The sequence below is a fragment of the Apostichopus japonicus genome, chromosome 20 (genome assembly GCF_037975245.1).
Source record: "Apostichopus japonicus isolate 1M-3 chromosome 20, ASM3797524v1, whole genome shotgun sequence".
Taxonomy (NCBI): Eukaryota; Metazoa; Echinodermata; class Holothuroidea; order Aspidochirotida; family Stichopodidae; genus Apostichopus; species Apostichopus japonicus.
In genome coordinates, this window is record NC_092580.1 from 21,623,333 (window position 1) to 21,639,054 (window position 15,722).

At 35.7% G+C, this 15,722-nt stretch overlaps 1 protein-coding gene across 1 annotated transcript; it reads right to left on the reverse strand.

Moving 5' to 3' along the window:
* Positions 1 to 111: 111 nt before the first annotated feature.
* LOC139961642 (selenocysteine-specific elongation factor-like) lies at positions 112 to 15,517 on the reverse strand. The gene is made up of 16 exons (XM_071960992.1): positions 15,375 to 15,517; positions 14,367 to 14,450; positions 13,325 to 13,444; positions 12,729 to 12,799; positions 11,929 to 12,027; positions 11,165 to 11,296; positions 10,497 to 10,637; positions 9,921 to 10,098; positions 8,520 to 8,588; positions 7,735 to 7,818; positions 6,482 to 6,690; positions 5,851 to 5,907; positions 5,206 to 5,277; positions 4,686 to 4,842; positions 3,588 to 3,659; positions 112 to 2,145 (listed from the first exon to the last, which is right to left on the reverse strand). Exons 1-16 carry the CDS (start codon positions 15,442 to 15,444, stop codon positions 2,033 to 2,035), a joined length of 1,728 nt encoding a protein of 575 aa, XP_071817093.1. The 5' UTR covers positions 15,445 to 15,517; the 3' UTR covers positions 112 to 2,032.
* Between the last annotated feature and the right edge of the window lie 205 nt (positions 15,518 to 15,722).

Here is a 15,722-nt window from a genome sequence, read left to right on the forward strand (position 1 = left end):
TGGTTCTCTGATCTCCACTAACATCTCTTCTTCTGACTGGTACTTACAGTAAACCTGAAAAAAGGGTTATACTGTAATTTAACATATTGTACCATCTGACAACCCATGCCTTCCCATCAAAACAGATTGAAAAATAACCTTAGATCATCCCTGCTGTGGAATGAAGGGTTTTCAGCATCGATTGCAGCATTACCAGATCAGTTTTAGAAACACGATAGCAAATAAACCGATTGTCAAACAGACACTTCTAAAGGATACTATTACCTGTCATTAATTTTGAAGATCAAATATACCAAAATACTCACGATTGAGAGGGTAAACAAACAACTAAAAACATCAATACCTGTCAATCAAACTTTAGAGAGTGAAAAACATTAGCACGTCATTAAATTTGATAAGCTTTAAGTCTAAGTGAATGCGAGGTGTATCTATACCACTAAGACACACCTACATTTTGCCAGATCATTAGCAAATAATTTTTTCATTCTCTTGTGATAACTTTATTGCGTAGTGATTTCTTTCACAGGAAAAAGCGCTTCTGGACTTTTTTCACATTCCTTCTTTTCTTTCTTGAAGTGAAAACCTACTTATCGAGTAAATTTATTACATCCATATATGGGACTTGAGTATCATGTCATAAGTTTTTGACCAAACTCAAAACCAACTCTTTTATTGTACCACTATAGGGATATTACCTGTAGCATTTTGTTATGATACCAGTTCTTGCCTTAAATTCCTTTGCAAATTTATGCAGCTTGTTCAATTCATTCGGCAACCTTGCCAAAGTATTACACAAAGTAAGATTGCAATTGATCATCAAACTAATACACCTTTCTAGAATTCTTCATCTAATGACAGTTAAGGAACAAACAATTTACCCATGAATCTGATCAAATCCTGAACAGCTTGTGGACCAGACACACGGGTACTAGTGTTCTGCCTTAGACGTTCCGTAGTTCACATGATTGCTGATATTGTGTACACAGATGTACATGAATGTCATGATTGCATCTCATTCGGTCATGACTGAATTTTCTTCTGATCATTTACCTACTTCAGTGGTTATTTATGTATTTTACTCGATAAATAGGTATATTTATGCCAAAATAGCATTTTTTATACTCACTATCAGGCTGATCTGAGAATGCCTTCAAAAGTGCTTTCATGTATTCATTGCTTTCACAAGTTCTAATAGGTACACTTTATCTACTCAAATGATAGTACTAGGTTGTACTTACTGTTCTATGCCACACACAAGAAAAATCCCACTGGTATGCCGAAATTGGTATGCCAAAATGAGAACGCTTTCAAAAATTGCCATCTTGATGGTGCACAAGATAGCAGAGACCAGACAGTTTGTGAATACTATCTTTCAATTTCTCAACTTGGAGAAGTTATCTTCACAAAGTCAATCCACACACATGTCAATGGACCGAGCTGATTATTTCATTTCTCCAATACCATTAATTTACTGCATCCACTAACAATTCATGACCTAGGTGTTTCTCAGGAATATAAGTCTACACTGCCCCAGGCATAGAAACAATAGTATTAAAGTAGGTACTTGACTTTTTCATTAACCCACACTGGCTGCAATTGAGTTGTATTTCTTACACCAATTATGTCAAACCATCACTCCGAGGCGAAACCAAAGTACTTCAGTCTGCTATCTCGCTAGTCTGGTCAATTTCTCCAAACCCAGATGCAATACATGTCTATCAGCATGTAAAAATATTGTATTACTTTTGTTTTTACGAGCACTGATAGGTACACTTTAACTGCTGGAATTATAGCTACTATGCCAGAAGCACCACTCTTAAATAAAATCCTGCTACATTGAGACAAGACAACTATCCCAGACTTGTCTATTAGGTAGATCATACAAGCATAGGATAGTTAGCTGGGTCTTTCAGCTGGAACCCACAGATCACCTTCATCTTGAAGTATAATAGTCATCCCCTTATCATCCCGTTGATGATGCAAGCATGATCAACTCCCAACACCAGGGCGCTCATCTATAGATGGCCTACTGTTACGTCTGAATTATCTGTTTCTTGCTGTCATAGATGTATCTTTTAAACTGGAGATGTATTTTGATTGGCTGTTGATGTGTTTGTGCTGGTGGATCTGGAACAGCTGCATCATCTGAAATGATAAAATGGAATGAACTATTGCTAAACCACACACTGAGAATTTATACACTGTATTTATGTATGTATACATATTGATCCACTTTAGTACAAGAATTATATTGTTTATGTGGAGTTTGAAGTTCTGAAAACCTCATAAACACAGTAACTCCTACAGTTTTGTAAGTACAAGAACCCAATCATTTTGTGGTGGTCAATGGATATTTTACGTCTGAAAAACTTTGAAATTTATGATTACCATAAGACTCCAGGGACAACATATTGATGTTGACATCAAGGGTTGTATCTACACTATGCGATTCAATGGATGAGTGGGATATTGAGATCTCGATGTCTGATGATGCTATGTTTCAAGAAAGATGGTCAAATGCCCAGGTCTCTACATTCTATAGAAACAGGCATCGTGTTTTTTTCAAATTTACATTATTTTTGGCCTTTTTCAAATTTGGATATGATCAGTGACAGTACATGAAATCCAGGGACAATTCCGGGAAACTTTTAATTCGGGGAAGGTCCGTTAAATCTACTGGGGACGTCTGGTCACCCTATTGTTAATATGATTACACCAACACTAGAGCAAAGATAATGTGTAGATCCACCATAGTGAGTAAAAGAAACCCAAGTCTTTCTGTGACTATGCTAGGTCAACAGAGGACAATATATTCAATCTCTTACAAGCAAGATAACTAGAAAAGTCGTGATTGGATGTAAACTTCATACATGTTATGTACAAGAACCTTCCTGCCAACAGTGGTCCAAGCTTGCAAATAAATTCTTCAGGTTTACACTAAAACTGTTCCCGTAGGAAATGTGGGAAGGAATCACCTATTCTGTTGACTTTTGAATTTCTATAAGATGAAAACTATCTCATGTGGCAATCGGTAATTAGGTATCTCGGGATATCAAATGAACATTCTTTCACATTTCCTTTGCCAGTGGTATTCCATGTCATTTCTTTGTTTGTGGCCACGAAATTTACCAAACATTCCCAGTCTTCAAGATTTATGAGCGAGGTACTTGCCTCGATTGACTAGATTCTCAATATTTTGTCATCAAGACCCTATTCCCTTAAAACGTGTTAACCACATGTAGAACACAACTTGGAAGACTTCAAAAATTTAAATTTTCGCTCATTATTTGAAATAAAACTAGTCCAAGTTATGGGGGTTTTATTTTTCATAAATCAAATATCATCAATAGATTTCGCACAAACACTGCAATCCTAGCAATGACTTGAGGATGTTATTATAAAGTGTGCTGTAACGAACAGCTAGATGCGAGACTGGAAAAATCGAGGGATCCGAGAAAGGTGTTGGTTCAAATATCTAAGTGGTTTACTGTAGGTCTACAGACAATTTTGGTAATATTAATATAATTTACTATATTAAACAGCACATCCTAACAGTTTGACATGGAAAGGATCAGTAAAATGTCTACCTTTCTGCGCTTTCTTGCCTTTCTTCTTCGACGAGGAAGAAAGCTGCGTTGAAGTATCAGCATTAAGTCCATCTGAAAAAGAAAAACAAAACAGGGTTGAGTAAACAAACTGACAATGAAACCGATTCAGAAATGTGTAAAAAGGACAGAACTTCAACAATACGACTTGGTAAACTGATTTGGGACATTTGTCAAAAATTTAAGACTTTCATTTTATGAGTCAATCAAGCAAAGTCATCGGGAAGTTATAAACAATTTGAAAAGAGCAGTAAAACATTTGTACTGTTTTACTGATTTACCCAGTTCTTAGATGATGGTGATCTTTATATTATATACCAGAGATCAGATCTGCTTCATTCAGTACAAATCACAAGTTGCAGGGAAGGGCTTCTGACTGGCATCATATAGGAAAGAAATTATTTTATATTGTTCCCATTCTAGATACAAATATCTTGCTCTTTGCAAATAGATTAAAGGTGATGCTTTTGCAATGATCATAAAGTTAACAATTACACAGTTATCTATAAAATGATGAAATTATTGTTTTATGTGATCAAATCAAAGGTTGTATGAATACATACTTCTGGAGTTGTTTAATCTCTACAATATTTGTAACTTATCACTCACAAAAATGTTCAAACAATTTACCAAGTTTTGTATACCAGATATTAAAGTGGTTCCATTTTCACATAAAGATGTTAACATTTTGACATCACTTGAATGTTCCAATGCAAAACATGTCCTAGGGAGTGAAACGATGCCTACATTTTTAAATTACTTGAATGTTCCAATGAAAAGAACATATATCTGAGGGAATGAACCATCAACTCGGTGAACCAACAAATGCCGACTCCACCAGTAATTTCTTTTCCTTCAATATTTAATAAAATTGCAAAGAATTCTCACCATCCACTTAAAAGATTCTTCGTATAGTGCACTTAACTTAGTGCACTTAATTTAATAAAAGCATTAAACTTCATAAACAGAATGTCTTGTACCTTTGGGGTAGCTTATGTTTTTCATGAAAGGGGTTTTGCAGCATGGCAATTTTGTTTGACTGAGATTTGGGAGGTGAAGGGCACGTTTTAAAGTACTCACTCGGTATCCTAATTTTAAATTTGCCACTCTGACCAAATCCTCCTTCGATGACTCCCGCCTCTCCCGTAGAGAGTTTGACCTTCAGACCAACGAATGTCTGTAGATTGGTCTCCTTCTTGAAGAGTCCTCTGCCGATGATGCTGTATTCATCAGTCATCTGTCCATGCAAGAAAGAACAGATGATGTCATCTCAAAGAAATGGTAAAAATATTAAATATGACCAAAACAGGAGTTGTAATGAGCCACTTGTTTTTAAGTCAGCATTCTTTCATCAGATCCCAGAGTAGTCAAGTTGAGTCTCAGTCAATTCCAGTAATTTTCCTGACTTGGATGTGCTTAAAGTTGGTGGTGTTATTAGCTATTATCAGAGGAATTAGATATTTAGATTTTAGAGATCGTTGGTTCACCATTCTAGACAATAACCTTTTGCACGTTCCAAAAAGATGTAATCTGGAATAATAATATAATAAATCAGCACTGAATCAAATAATAATTTGGTTATCCACCAAACAAGACTTACCCTGTCTACTACACCTTCCCTTGTCTTTGTCTTGTATATTTTCAGACTAGGCAGATAACTTGCTACATACTCCTGTAAAAGGAAAGGAATAGTATCACTATCATGTAATCAAACGATATAAGAGATGAGATGAAATGACCAGTAAAAATATCATCAAAAACATAAATGGCAACAGCTTGATATCTTGATATCAGCTAAAGCCACAAACTGATATCACAGAAGTAATTTTGTATTTTTTTTTATATTTACTATTCTATTTTACTTTCATGTGTGCGTATGTATGAAGGGGGGGAGGGGGACGATTTAACCAACAACTGCCCGGAACCCTCCAATGTGTGCACAGTTGTTCCCCTTATTTTCTTTCGTTGTACATTTTTGATAAATAAATGCCTGTCCATAAAACCTCAACTTTCTACACCCATGACAGCAATGTTTGCATAGGTCATTCTAAAATTAGGTATCAAAGTATCTCATATAATCATCTTGCTATTATATTTGGCATACTGTGATACAATAATCTATATATTCAACTTAGTCCCCTCCCCCACCCCAAATCCTGCCTCTCAAACAAGGAGAAAGTAAAAAAAAAATAACAATTAAAGTTCTAATCAATTGTAAAATATATGAAGAATCGAGGTACTTTACCTTATCCGTTGTGCTGTCTAATAAATAGCCATGAAAAGCCAAGCGGCAAGTGTTAGAATGTGAGGATCATGTTAAGGATTATCCAGAGACTACTTTATTTATGCTTGTACAAGACAACTACTTCCTGTAGATTGGCTTTATGGTCCCCCATGCCATCTCCCTCGTGCCATCTCTCCCCACCCTCCACTGCTTTAACACAAAACAATACTAATCACCCCTTCAGAGCAATGAATATAAAAAGCAGAGCACTCTTCACTTAAACCAAAGGCCTGCCCAGGGAATTACAGCAGGGTGATGTGTTCCTGACTTTTCAAGTATCCTATAAATTCCAAATGAAAGCAAAACTTATCAACACATGCCCATCCCCAAAACTTTACTTAGGGAGGTAGTTAACATTTTACCAACAAATTTTGGTATCGTAGTATATTAAAGAGATGGTAGACCATAATTGAGGTTTGGTTGAAGCAATGACTGTTTCAGAATTCATGCTCCTTTAAAATATACTTTTTGATTTCCCATTTCAATGGTCAGCAAATGCAATACCCATGTCATCCCCATGTGATATTTCAAATTATCTTTATATGGATATTCATAATGTACAATACTACCTCCATAGCCTCATACAAAGGATATGAATATCTGTGTCTAACTTTGAACCAATCACCAGGCAGTTGACAGGACATGTGATTGGCTTTTCAAACTCCAGCAAAGCCCATTGGAGTGTATTGGAGGGCAAGGCATCTTCCTCTGGCTGGTTTTCTTTATTTGAGCTGCCTTTGTTCTTTACTGGGGCCTTCAAGTCATCTTGATAGAGGTACTCTTTGTCAAAACTGAAGGCAACTAAAACATGGCAAAAATAAAGGAAAAGTATTACAAATATTATCACTATTGGTAAACTTAACAAATACTCTTACAATCTATTTAATATCAACAAAAGAACACTTTTGAAAAAAATCTCTACAGGATTGCCTACAGTACACAATTAACCAATATCATAGAACATGGGTGGCCAAATTGCAGCTTGAGCACAAATTTTCTGCAACCTGCATGTAGATTTGGTCTGTGATAACATTAAATAAAATCAGCTGAAATAATCAATTCACAGAATGACTAAACAGGGCGATAAACATGCAACTTTGCGGAGTTTGTCTATAGGGCAAACTTGTGATAGGAATTTCTCATAACATATGGACAATGTGTATGTAGTCCTTTGTGACCTATTAGTTACAATATAATGTTAGATTTCCATCTCTGTTCGAGAGGTAGAACATCATGCATTTTTAAAGCCCTCAGATTGCATAAACAATTTCAATGTGGCTTGCAAGATCAATTTCCTACCCAGTACTCACCCCAGGGACAACTTCCACTTTACATAGCTTTTCCATTGCAAGAATAAACAACATAGATGAATACAATTTCTAGTGTACATTATTACATGTAGACATGGCAGACATTTTCTACCATGTATACAGTCTTATGTTCATTCAATCATCTATACCACATTCTGCAAGTCATTACAAGATATCAGGCATTTAACGTTTGCCACTAAATGCACTGGGTGTTTTCAAGTTTTAATATATCCTAACTTTTAAACATGGGACTGCTCTGTAAAATGACTGAAAATAGCATCAGTTAAAGTAAAATCTTGGGATTTTCATTCACAATTGGTGAATTAGCTTGTCACTAATTTTGTTCATTCTAAGAATCCCTTTACAACTGGCACTGTTGCAATATCTTTTACCTTATAAAGTGGTATTTGTGCAGAAGTTTTAGAACCGTTGAACATCAATTTGTGATATATCTTCGATCTACGGTAATTGATAAACTAACTCTTGTGAGAGTTGACAATAGATTTAAAGTCTACAAATTAAAATTCTAGCTTACTTTTTTCTCTTTCTGGATAAGACTGTCCTGGAACATCTCCGAAGAATGTTACCCTTGCCATGACGGTTTCATGTCCCATGGTCACTGAAAGGTAAAACATATACAGGTTCAATACAGTACAAAATCAAACTATTTCCAACCATTCATTGTTATTAAATCATTTCAATTTTAATTTGTTTAGAATATATATATATTTATATATGGGTGAGACAGTGGAAGGAGTCGTTTTTTATGACCAAGTCCATCAGTTTTCAGATTTTCTCCGGCCTATTATTAAACACACAAGATAATGTGCTTTATTATATTTTTACGAGGTAAAAGTACCTATTACATACACTAAACAAAAAACAGCCCCTCCTAATCTCAGAAGAGAAGTTTATCAAAACAAAAAAAAATTGCAGATAAATGTTCTCTGCCATTAGGTTAGAATACATCATCTTGATTGAAACATATTTCAATGCAAAGATAGGGATTTTTGACATTTGGTGAATCTATTGATGTATCTGGCAGAGTGAGTGAAATAAAGCGAGGCATCATAATATTTTTCATTCTAACTTGAAATCATCTATTCACATGAGAATTTAAGGATGTTGACAAAGTCTTGAAATCAGAGGCACATTAACAGTGACACAAACACTCTCAATGTATTACATTTCAAGGAGACACCAACAGTTTGTAAAATTTATTCAAGGAAATAAAAGCTTTTGAAGAAGACATGACCACCTATTGTGATCATTTCCTTTTATTAGTTGATACTGCTTAAAAATCGAAAGTTAGAATCTCACCATGAAATTTGGCTTTCGTTGCACACGGCCCTCGGAAGTACCCAATCTTTGTGACCGATATAACAGCAGCTTTTTCAAAGAAAAATGAAATATTGTGAACCACACATAAATCGAAAACTAAAAAAAAAGAAAGATCATTGAGGATTTACTGAAAGAATGTATCAGTAACAAAATATTGTTTAGTCATAAATTTGCTACAATTGGGGCTACAGATCTAATGGAATATTTTTGGCAAAACTTTAATGTTGATAAACTTTTGACCAAAATATTATTATTTTTTTTAGCTGTCTGAGGAAGTTAATTATCACCAGGATTTGCTTCACCAGATATTGATTGGGATTGCTTTTCCCTTAACACTTTTATGAATATATCAGTTCATAGAAGTCCAGTTTGAAAATGATAGTGTTGAATTAAAGTGTTGAATTATATTAGAATTTAACCTAACCTTTTACTGCTGTCATTTTCAGGGTCAGCAACATTTAATTTCACCAGAAAACATTATGCACAAAAAAAAGAAAAAAAGGGCAGACTAGGTCGATTCTACTAAATGTGGGCATTAATAATATAGGCATTAAGTAACTTGATTAACTTCCGTTCCTTGATGCAAAATATAACACAATGTGCCATCTTACCACTAATTTTGATCTAGGTCTTAAGTTCAAGTCTAGTTAACGCCCCTGCAGCAAGTAAGTTAATAAGACTAGACTAATGCCTCACCACCACCAGTATAACTTTTTGGTCTATTGGAGAAAAAGTAATACTAATTACTAGTAGAAAGAAACAGTGCAGTATATTGATGAAGATGTATCTCTTCATGGTAGTCCACAGAAGGGTCCTTCCATCAGCAGGATCAAATGTACATTTTTGTAGTACTGACCAAGCATACATAACATGTACAAAAAGTGGAAACTTTCAACTCGTGAATATTCATGTGGTCACTTTTCCTTGATCCAGCCAATCCTCACATGGCAGTATTTCTCAAGAGAACCATTTTGTACACAGTTTAATATGTCAAGCAATGTCATCATGCATAATACAGCCCAATGAATGACATATCTTGTGTACGGGGAAACCCTATGGTTAGAGTTAACCCCTGCAATACCGTACTTCTTGAGGCAATGCAACTTGCCACATGATAACTTGTCTTGATAGATGAACAAAACTTGAGGTCTTGGTGCAGCAACAGTCATTAATATTCTAATGACCAAACTAACATCAGAATAGACATTCCTGATAATGTCAAACAATTCACTATATTCTTTAAAATTTACCAAAACAGAACAGAAACAATTGAACAATAGTGAACTTCACTAGAAGCTGATTTCAAAAAATTAATTAAATTTGCCTGGTGATTTCCTCTTGTATTTCATGATCAGTTTGCTGATTGTCACACAAACTTACCTTCTATGGTTGGTAAGGATCCAGGGGTGCATACAAGACCCCTCTCTAACAGCTTAGGGTCAAACTGTGTCACACAAATGCCAACCCTATCACCCATGATGGCTGACTCCACAGGTTGGCGAAACATCTGCATTGATTTAACCTTACGTGTGATTTGCATTGAAGGGATTTCAACTGTCTGATAAGAAGAAAAGATTAATATAATGTATAAAAATTCAACTTGCTAAAACTAAAATACAATTATTTCCCTGATTCTTTAACACCCATTTTCTTGAGCTAGGAGCAACCATGAACAAAACTTTTTATGCCAGATTGCAAACAGTTTCTAACTTTCAACACATTCATGTTGTCCAGCATAAAAATATGTACAAATTTTGTATTTGCATCCATTCAACATTTGACCTTTCTTGGAAGTCTTGTAATGATTCTCATAGACTGTCACATTGCTTCATTTCCATTTCAAATGATCTTCCAAATGTCCTGTTCCCACTGAGACACAAAAGGTACGACCAAGATAATAAACAATTTTTTTTCTAAATTATATGGGACTAGTGCCTGGTCTATTAAAGTGCTTACATCGTTAACAGCTACTCTGCCTCTCAGCATGGTCCCGGTCATTACGGTACCCTGACCCTTGATGCCGAAGCAGTGATCCACCGAGAAGAGAAGCTGACCAGTTGAATCTCTGGCAGGTAGATAAGCGTGACGCTTTAACTCCTAAAAAGTAATTGAAGAAAAGTCATAGCATGAGGTGCCCAAGAGAATAAAATGCAAGGTGTATCTAATGATCATTGCAGCACAATGCAAATTTAACTGTCAGACAATCAACACAACTATACCCTTGTTGAAGCCCAACATGCATCCCGGACAAAAGTACAGAACCGTCCGTGTGTGAAATTTGCAACATTGAATACACCTATTTCTAAATGACAGTTGTTCTTTTAACAAGGCACTACCTCAATAAATGTTATTTTAAAAAGTCATGTGTAATGGTTTTTACATGTAAAGATTTCAAGCAGGACAAAATCTCCCTCTCTGCTCAATTGGTGGTTTCAATCAAACGACAATGGCATTCTTGTAAGGCAGGGAGAGTTAAATCGTACAAAGTAAAGTCATTTTCATAAGAATTTGCAGAGCAAAGCGGAGATGGTTCGGCAGCTGGGTATTCATTTCATAAACAATTAGAGAAACCTGTGGAAAAGTAGAGAAAAAAAATTAGAAATATGTAAATGAGTCAAGCATACCTCAATCAAGGTCTCAACTCCCTCGGCATTCACCTCAGGGGCATCAGGTCCCCCTGGTTTGGCAGCAACAGGTATGACAGGAGAGTTAGCAAAACAGGTATTCTCCAAGGTTTTCAACATCCTCTTAGTCATCTAGAGATAAATTATTTTTTAAGGAATATAACTAAATCTGCAAAATACTTGCTCTTGTATATCCAAATACCAAATATTACCAAAGATGGAAATAAACTGACCAAGAATCATCACAACTGAAGGGAAAGAAAGTTAAAAGTACCAAACAAATCAGGTCTTCTTCAAAACAAATATCCAATTGGAATCAAAGTCTTTCTTTGAAACACAGGGAACGGTCTAGACTATAATAAACTCTTCTGTTTACATGAAGAGTGATCACAAGGGATAGAGTGTAAGGTTACCATATCTAATCTTCAGCTACAGATACACATTTTTTGAGAGATCTACATACATAACTTTATGTATCTTACTGTAGATTTGCTCTTTTAAAGATTCTTTGACATTTCTACCAATCATGTTACACATTTCAGGAATATTTCAATTAGGCACAATTTTTGCAGTTGAGCAAAGATTGAAGAAAAAGTTCAAACACACAACTGCTTACTCCATTGAAATGTATTTTGCTCAAACAGCAACTTGGTGCCTTGTCTTTTAAAATAAACCCCTCTGCACCACCCCCCCCCCACCCCCAAAAAAAAGGTGAGGTCCAGAGGATAAACACACTGCATTGCTTCAGTATCATGTCTACATACCTTATCTATCTGTTGTTGTTTCTTGTCTGGTTGCAGAAGATCTACTTTATTTAAGACCACCAACATCTTCTTACAGGCAATCTCACCGATCACTAGGCACTGAGGGTGAAAATCAAAAGATATTCGGCTGTCACTGATTGCAATTAAAACCATTTTGTCATAACCAGCAAGACTTCCTGCTCCAACAAAACTTATTAACTTTAGGCATATTGCTCTGTAGGACACTAGCAGAGTCTTTGACAGAAGGCAATGCTGCAGAAATTGCCGTTAATTTTCTGTACCGCAACATTCATAAGAACTTTTCAAGTTTATGAAAATCCACTGTTACTGTATGTAGCAACAACAGCAAGAGTGACAAAATGTTGCTCTCCTTTAACACATATCACAGGGAAATTATAACCTTACAAACAGCTGCTATTAAAGAAAGAAAAAAAAGGAAACATATGAAAATCTAAATTTGGTGAAAGTTATTGAGTGTAATCGACAAAACAGAATCAGTAACCACATCACCATGCCCATTAAGCTTAAAATGTCTTCATTTTTCTGTAGCGTGTACCTGTCTATAAAGTATAACACATTCTTTAATACATGTAATTTCAATAAAGGCTTTCTCATATTTTCATATTTTTTACTTGTGTGTCGTGTACACCATGGTATTGGCCATATATTATAACTACTCAATAAGATACAGAGGCACCTCTCATATCCATCTCCAAATCTCCCCGCCCCCACCCACCCCCATGGAAACAAAGTGGTAACCCCTACCACAAACCAATAACTTTATGATCCTTCATCTTTACCTCTGCTGACTGTGTCTGCATGCCTTTTGTTACATCAATCACCAACATCATCAGATCTATGATTTGTGCACCTGAAAGTGAAATGGAAAAACTCAAATAGTTCAGGGTAACCATATTTCCTGGGATTTGGGACGGTAGCGTTCCTCGGTTTCCTCCACACATCACGAAATAGCTACATTAATGTTAGTGCTAGCACTTGTTGTATCTATATAGCCCATATCAAACTGCTCTTCTCGCCAAGCTTATGGGGTTAATTTTGTAGCCATCAAGCACGCTTGTGTGTTAAAAATGATTATATCATTCTTCGTCAGGTATAGGAATTAATATGCTGGCAGGACAGTATATTATAAATATAAAAACGAGACAATCCTGATAAATCAACATAAACTGCAACCCTACCTTTATTTGATTTCTTCACAAATCCCCCCACCCTCTCCCTCCCCCCCCAAAAAAAAATTAGATTACTTCACTCTGCTTGACAAACAATGAAACATGAAGTATATCTACATAATAAAATAGATTAGATCTAAGTAGGAATATATGCCTACTTTAGTACTTTGATAGATATTAAATGAGATACTGTGATGTTAACTTACCACCAATGATCGTCTTGATCAGGGAGGCATGACCAGGGCAGTCGACCAGGGTAAACTGTAATTTACTGTGATTACCATCCTTGAGATGTTCAGGTATGTCTACAACGAACGAACTGAAACCTGAAACAATTAAAAGAAAACTTAAAAGGCCTATATTTAACCAAATATTACCAAACTTAACAATGCATCAAACAAAGAATTGTCAAATTGAAATTAAATCAAACAACTATTTTTTTTTTCATTTAAGAGCAATCAACTAGCAGAGATTAAGATATGCTAGAAAATTGTCATAATATTGTTGACTAAATGTTCAAAATTATGTTATCACTTCTTAGGCAACTTTGAATGTATTAGCATGGTACTCATAGCTTTTGTGAGAACATATGCAACGCCACTGTGTCACATATTCTACAATGCATCAAAGTGACCTATGTATCCTTGCATTAATTTTTGGATGCTCCAGAACTAAAGTTGATTCACACATGAACAACTTGTGTTGAGGCACAAAATACAACTGAACAATTGATGAAAAATAGCAAATATGAATTGAAATATGCAAAGAAAGAGCAAACGTACTCAGTAACTCTACAGCCAAAATTTAACACCACTATCACCTGTAGGGTAGTTGAATTTATTGAGGCTTATAACTGTGTTGTTTCAAAGCAAGAACAATATGGAGATCTGCTTTGGGCATTATAATCTTCATTTGCTAGTGGGTCTTATTGTTCTGCAGAAGAGGTACAATCTTGCTCAGACAGTACCAGCAGAATATTTCTACATTGTTCAAATAGTACAGACTAAACCAAAATCAAATTTGTCTGCCAAAATTTCCAAATGTCAGTAAAAAACCATAGCAAAAATATTAGAAACAGTGTTAAATGTGAAGCATCCTTTCAATGGAGTTTAATTAAGCAGAGTGCAAGGAATACTTCAATTCTATGCTACCATAATATCCCTTAAATAACACAACATGCATTTTTGCAATTTTTAATACATAGTTCAAGGAATGATGAAACATGTATGACATACTGAATATTCTTACCTAAGTCTAGGGTAATTCCTCGCTCTTTGCTCTGTGGATTTTTGTCAAAAGCAGCAGTTGATGCAGTTGTACTTAAAGCTTTAGCTGGAGAAAGGCAAATAATAATCATGCACATAGATAAATTGAGAGTATTTGCTTTGAACCAACTTTATAAATTACCAGACTCTTAACATGAAAAAGAAAATATACAAAGAATGTTAAATTAAACCCAATTGGTCCAACCCATGTGTCTATACATTGTTCCAGTTATGAGGTACAAATTACTGAAATGTAATCACTGCACGAATGAAAGAACCTTGTGTAATACTGGTAGGTTATTCTACATTGATTATACCACATTTCTATCTATAGTTGTGTTGTTTGAACGAATTACCTGACCTTGGTGGTGGCCCAATTGCAAAGAAGGTGGGTGATGCTATATAAAATAGTTATCTCAGTAATTTAAATATGTGGAATCCAGGCTATGCATTACCATTCCAATGTCACTTTTAACATTATTTATTTCTGCTGTACTTTAGTAGTTTAGGCCTGTTCATGTATGCAACTGTTACAATAAAGCCATTTTGGATACAAGTTGACTCTGTGTTGAATGACAAACACTAGGCCTGGACACAGATCTGAGTAACTTCATACACCAAGTTAAGAGCATTCACTTCCCAACATGTATGGTGTCACCCAAGCCTATATGTTAGTGGCATTGCTACTTTTAGTGCTAGACTAGCAGAAACCAACTACCTAGGATTACCTATGCCAAAGTCCACTGCGCAAGTAGGACTTACCCACTAGGCTACAGCGCAATACTGGGTAGGCTAACTAACTTTACGTTAGGCATAACTGTTTGTACCTGTATCCTAACTGTACTGTTGGCTTTCGAAGTTACGTTAGGCCCAACGTACTTGTTGATGGAACAAATTTCATATACAATAGTGACCAAAACGAAAAGTTACAGTTACCACAAACAGACGACATCATGTATCAATGCCAGTTAATATAAAAAAAACAGCTTACCGAGAGAAGTTTTACCACTGTCTATATGGCCTAAAACGCCAACGTTAAAATTGAGCATGGAGGCGGCCATTTTTATTGTTTACTGCAATGAAGATGGCGCTAGATAGTTACTTCGTGCAGAGCTAATTATGCGATGTAACGGAATCGCTGGTGGTGAGCCTATCGTACCTGTGGAACCCACAAAATGCGTCTTTCGTCTTGATCTCAATGTTCGTTCTAATCCCCCGTCTGCATAACTCGTCTACCACTTTCCCTGCACCATCGGTAGGTGCACGTGTATGGTTGGCCGTACGGGTCATAACGTATAAACTTTACGTGCAAACTCATAAACTTTACGTCATCGGAAAT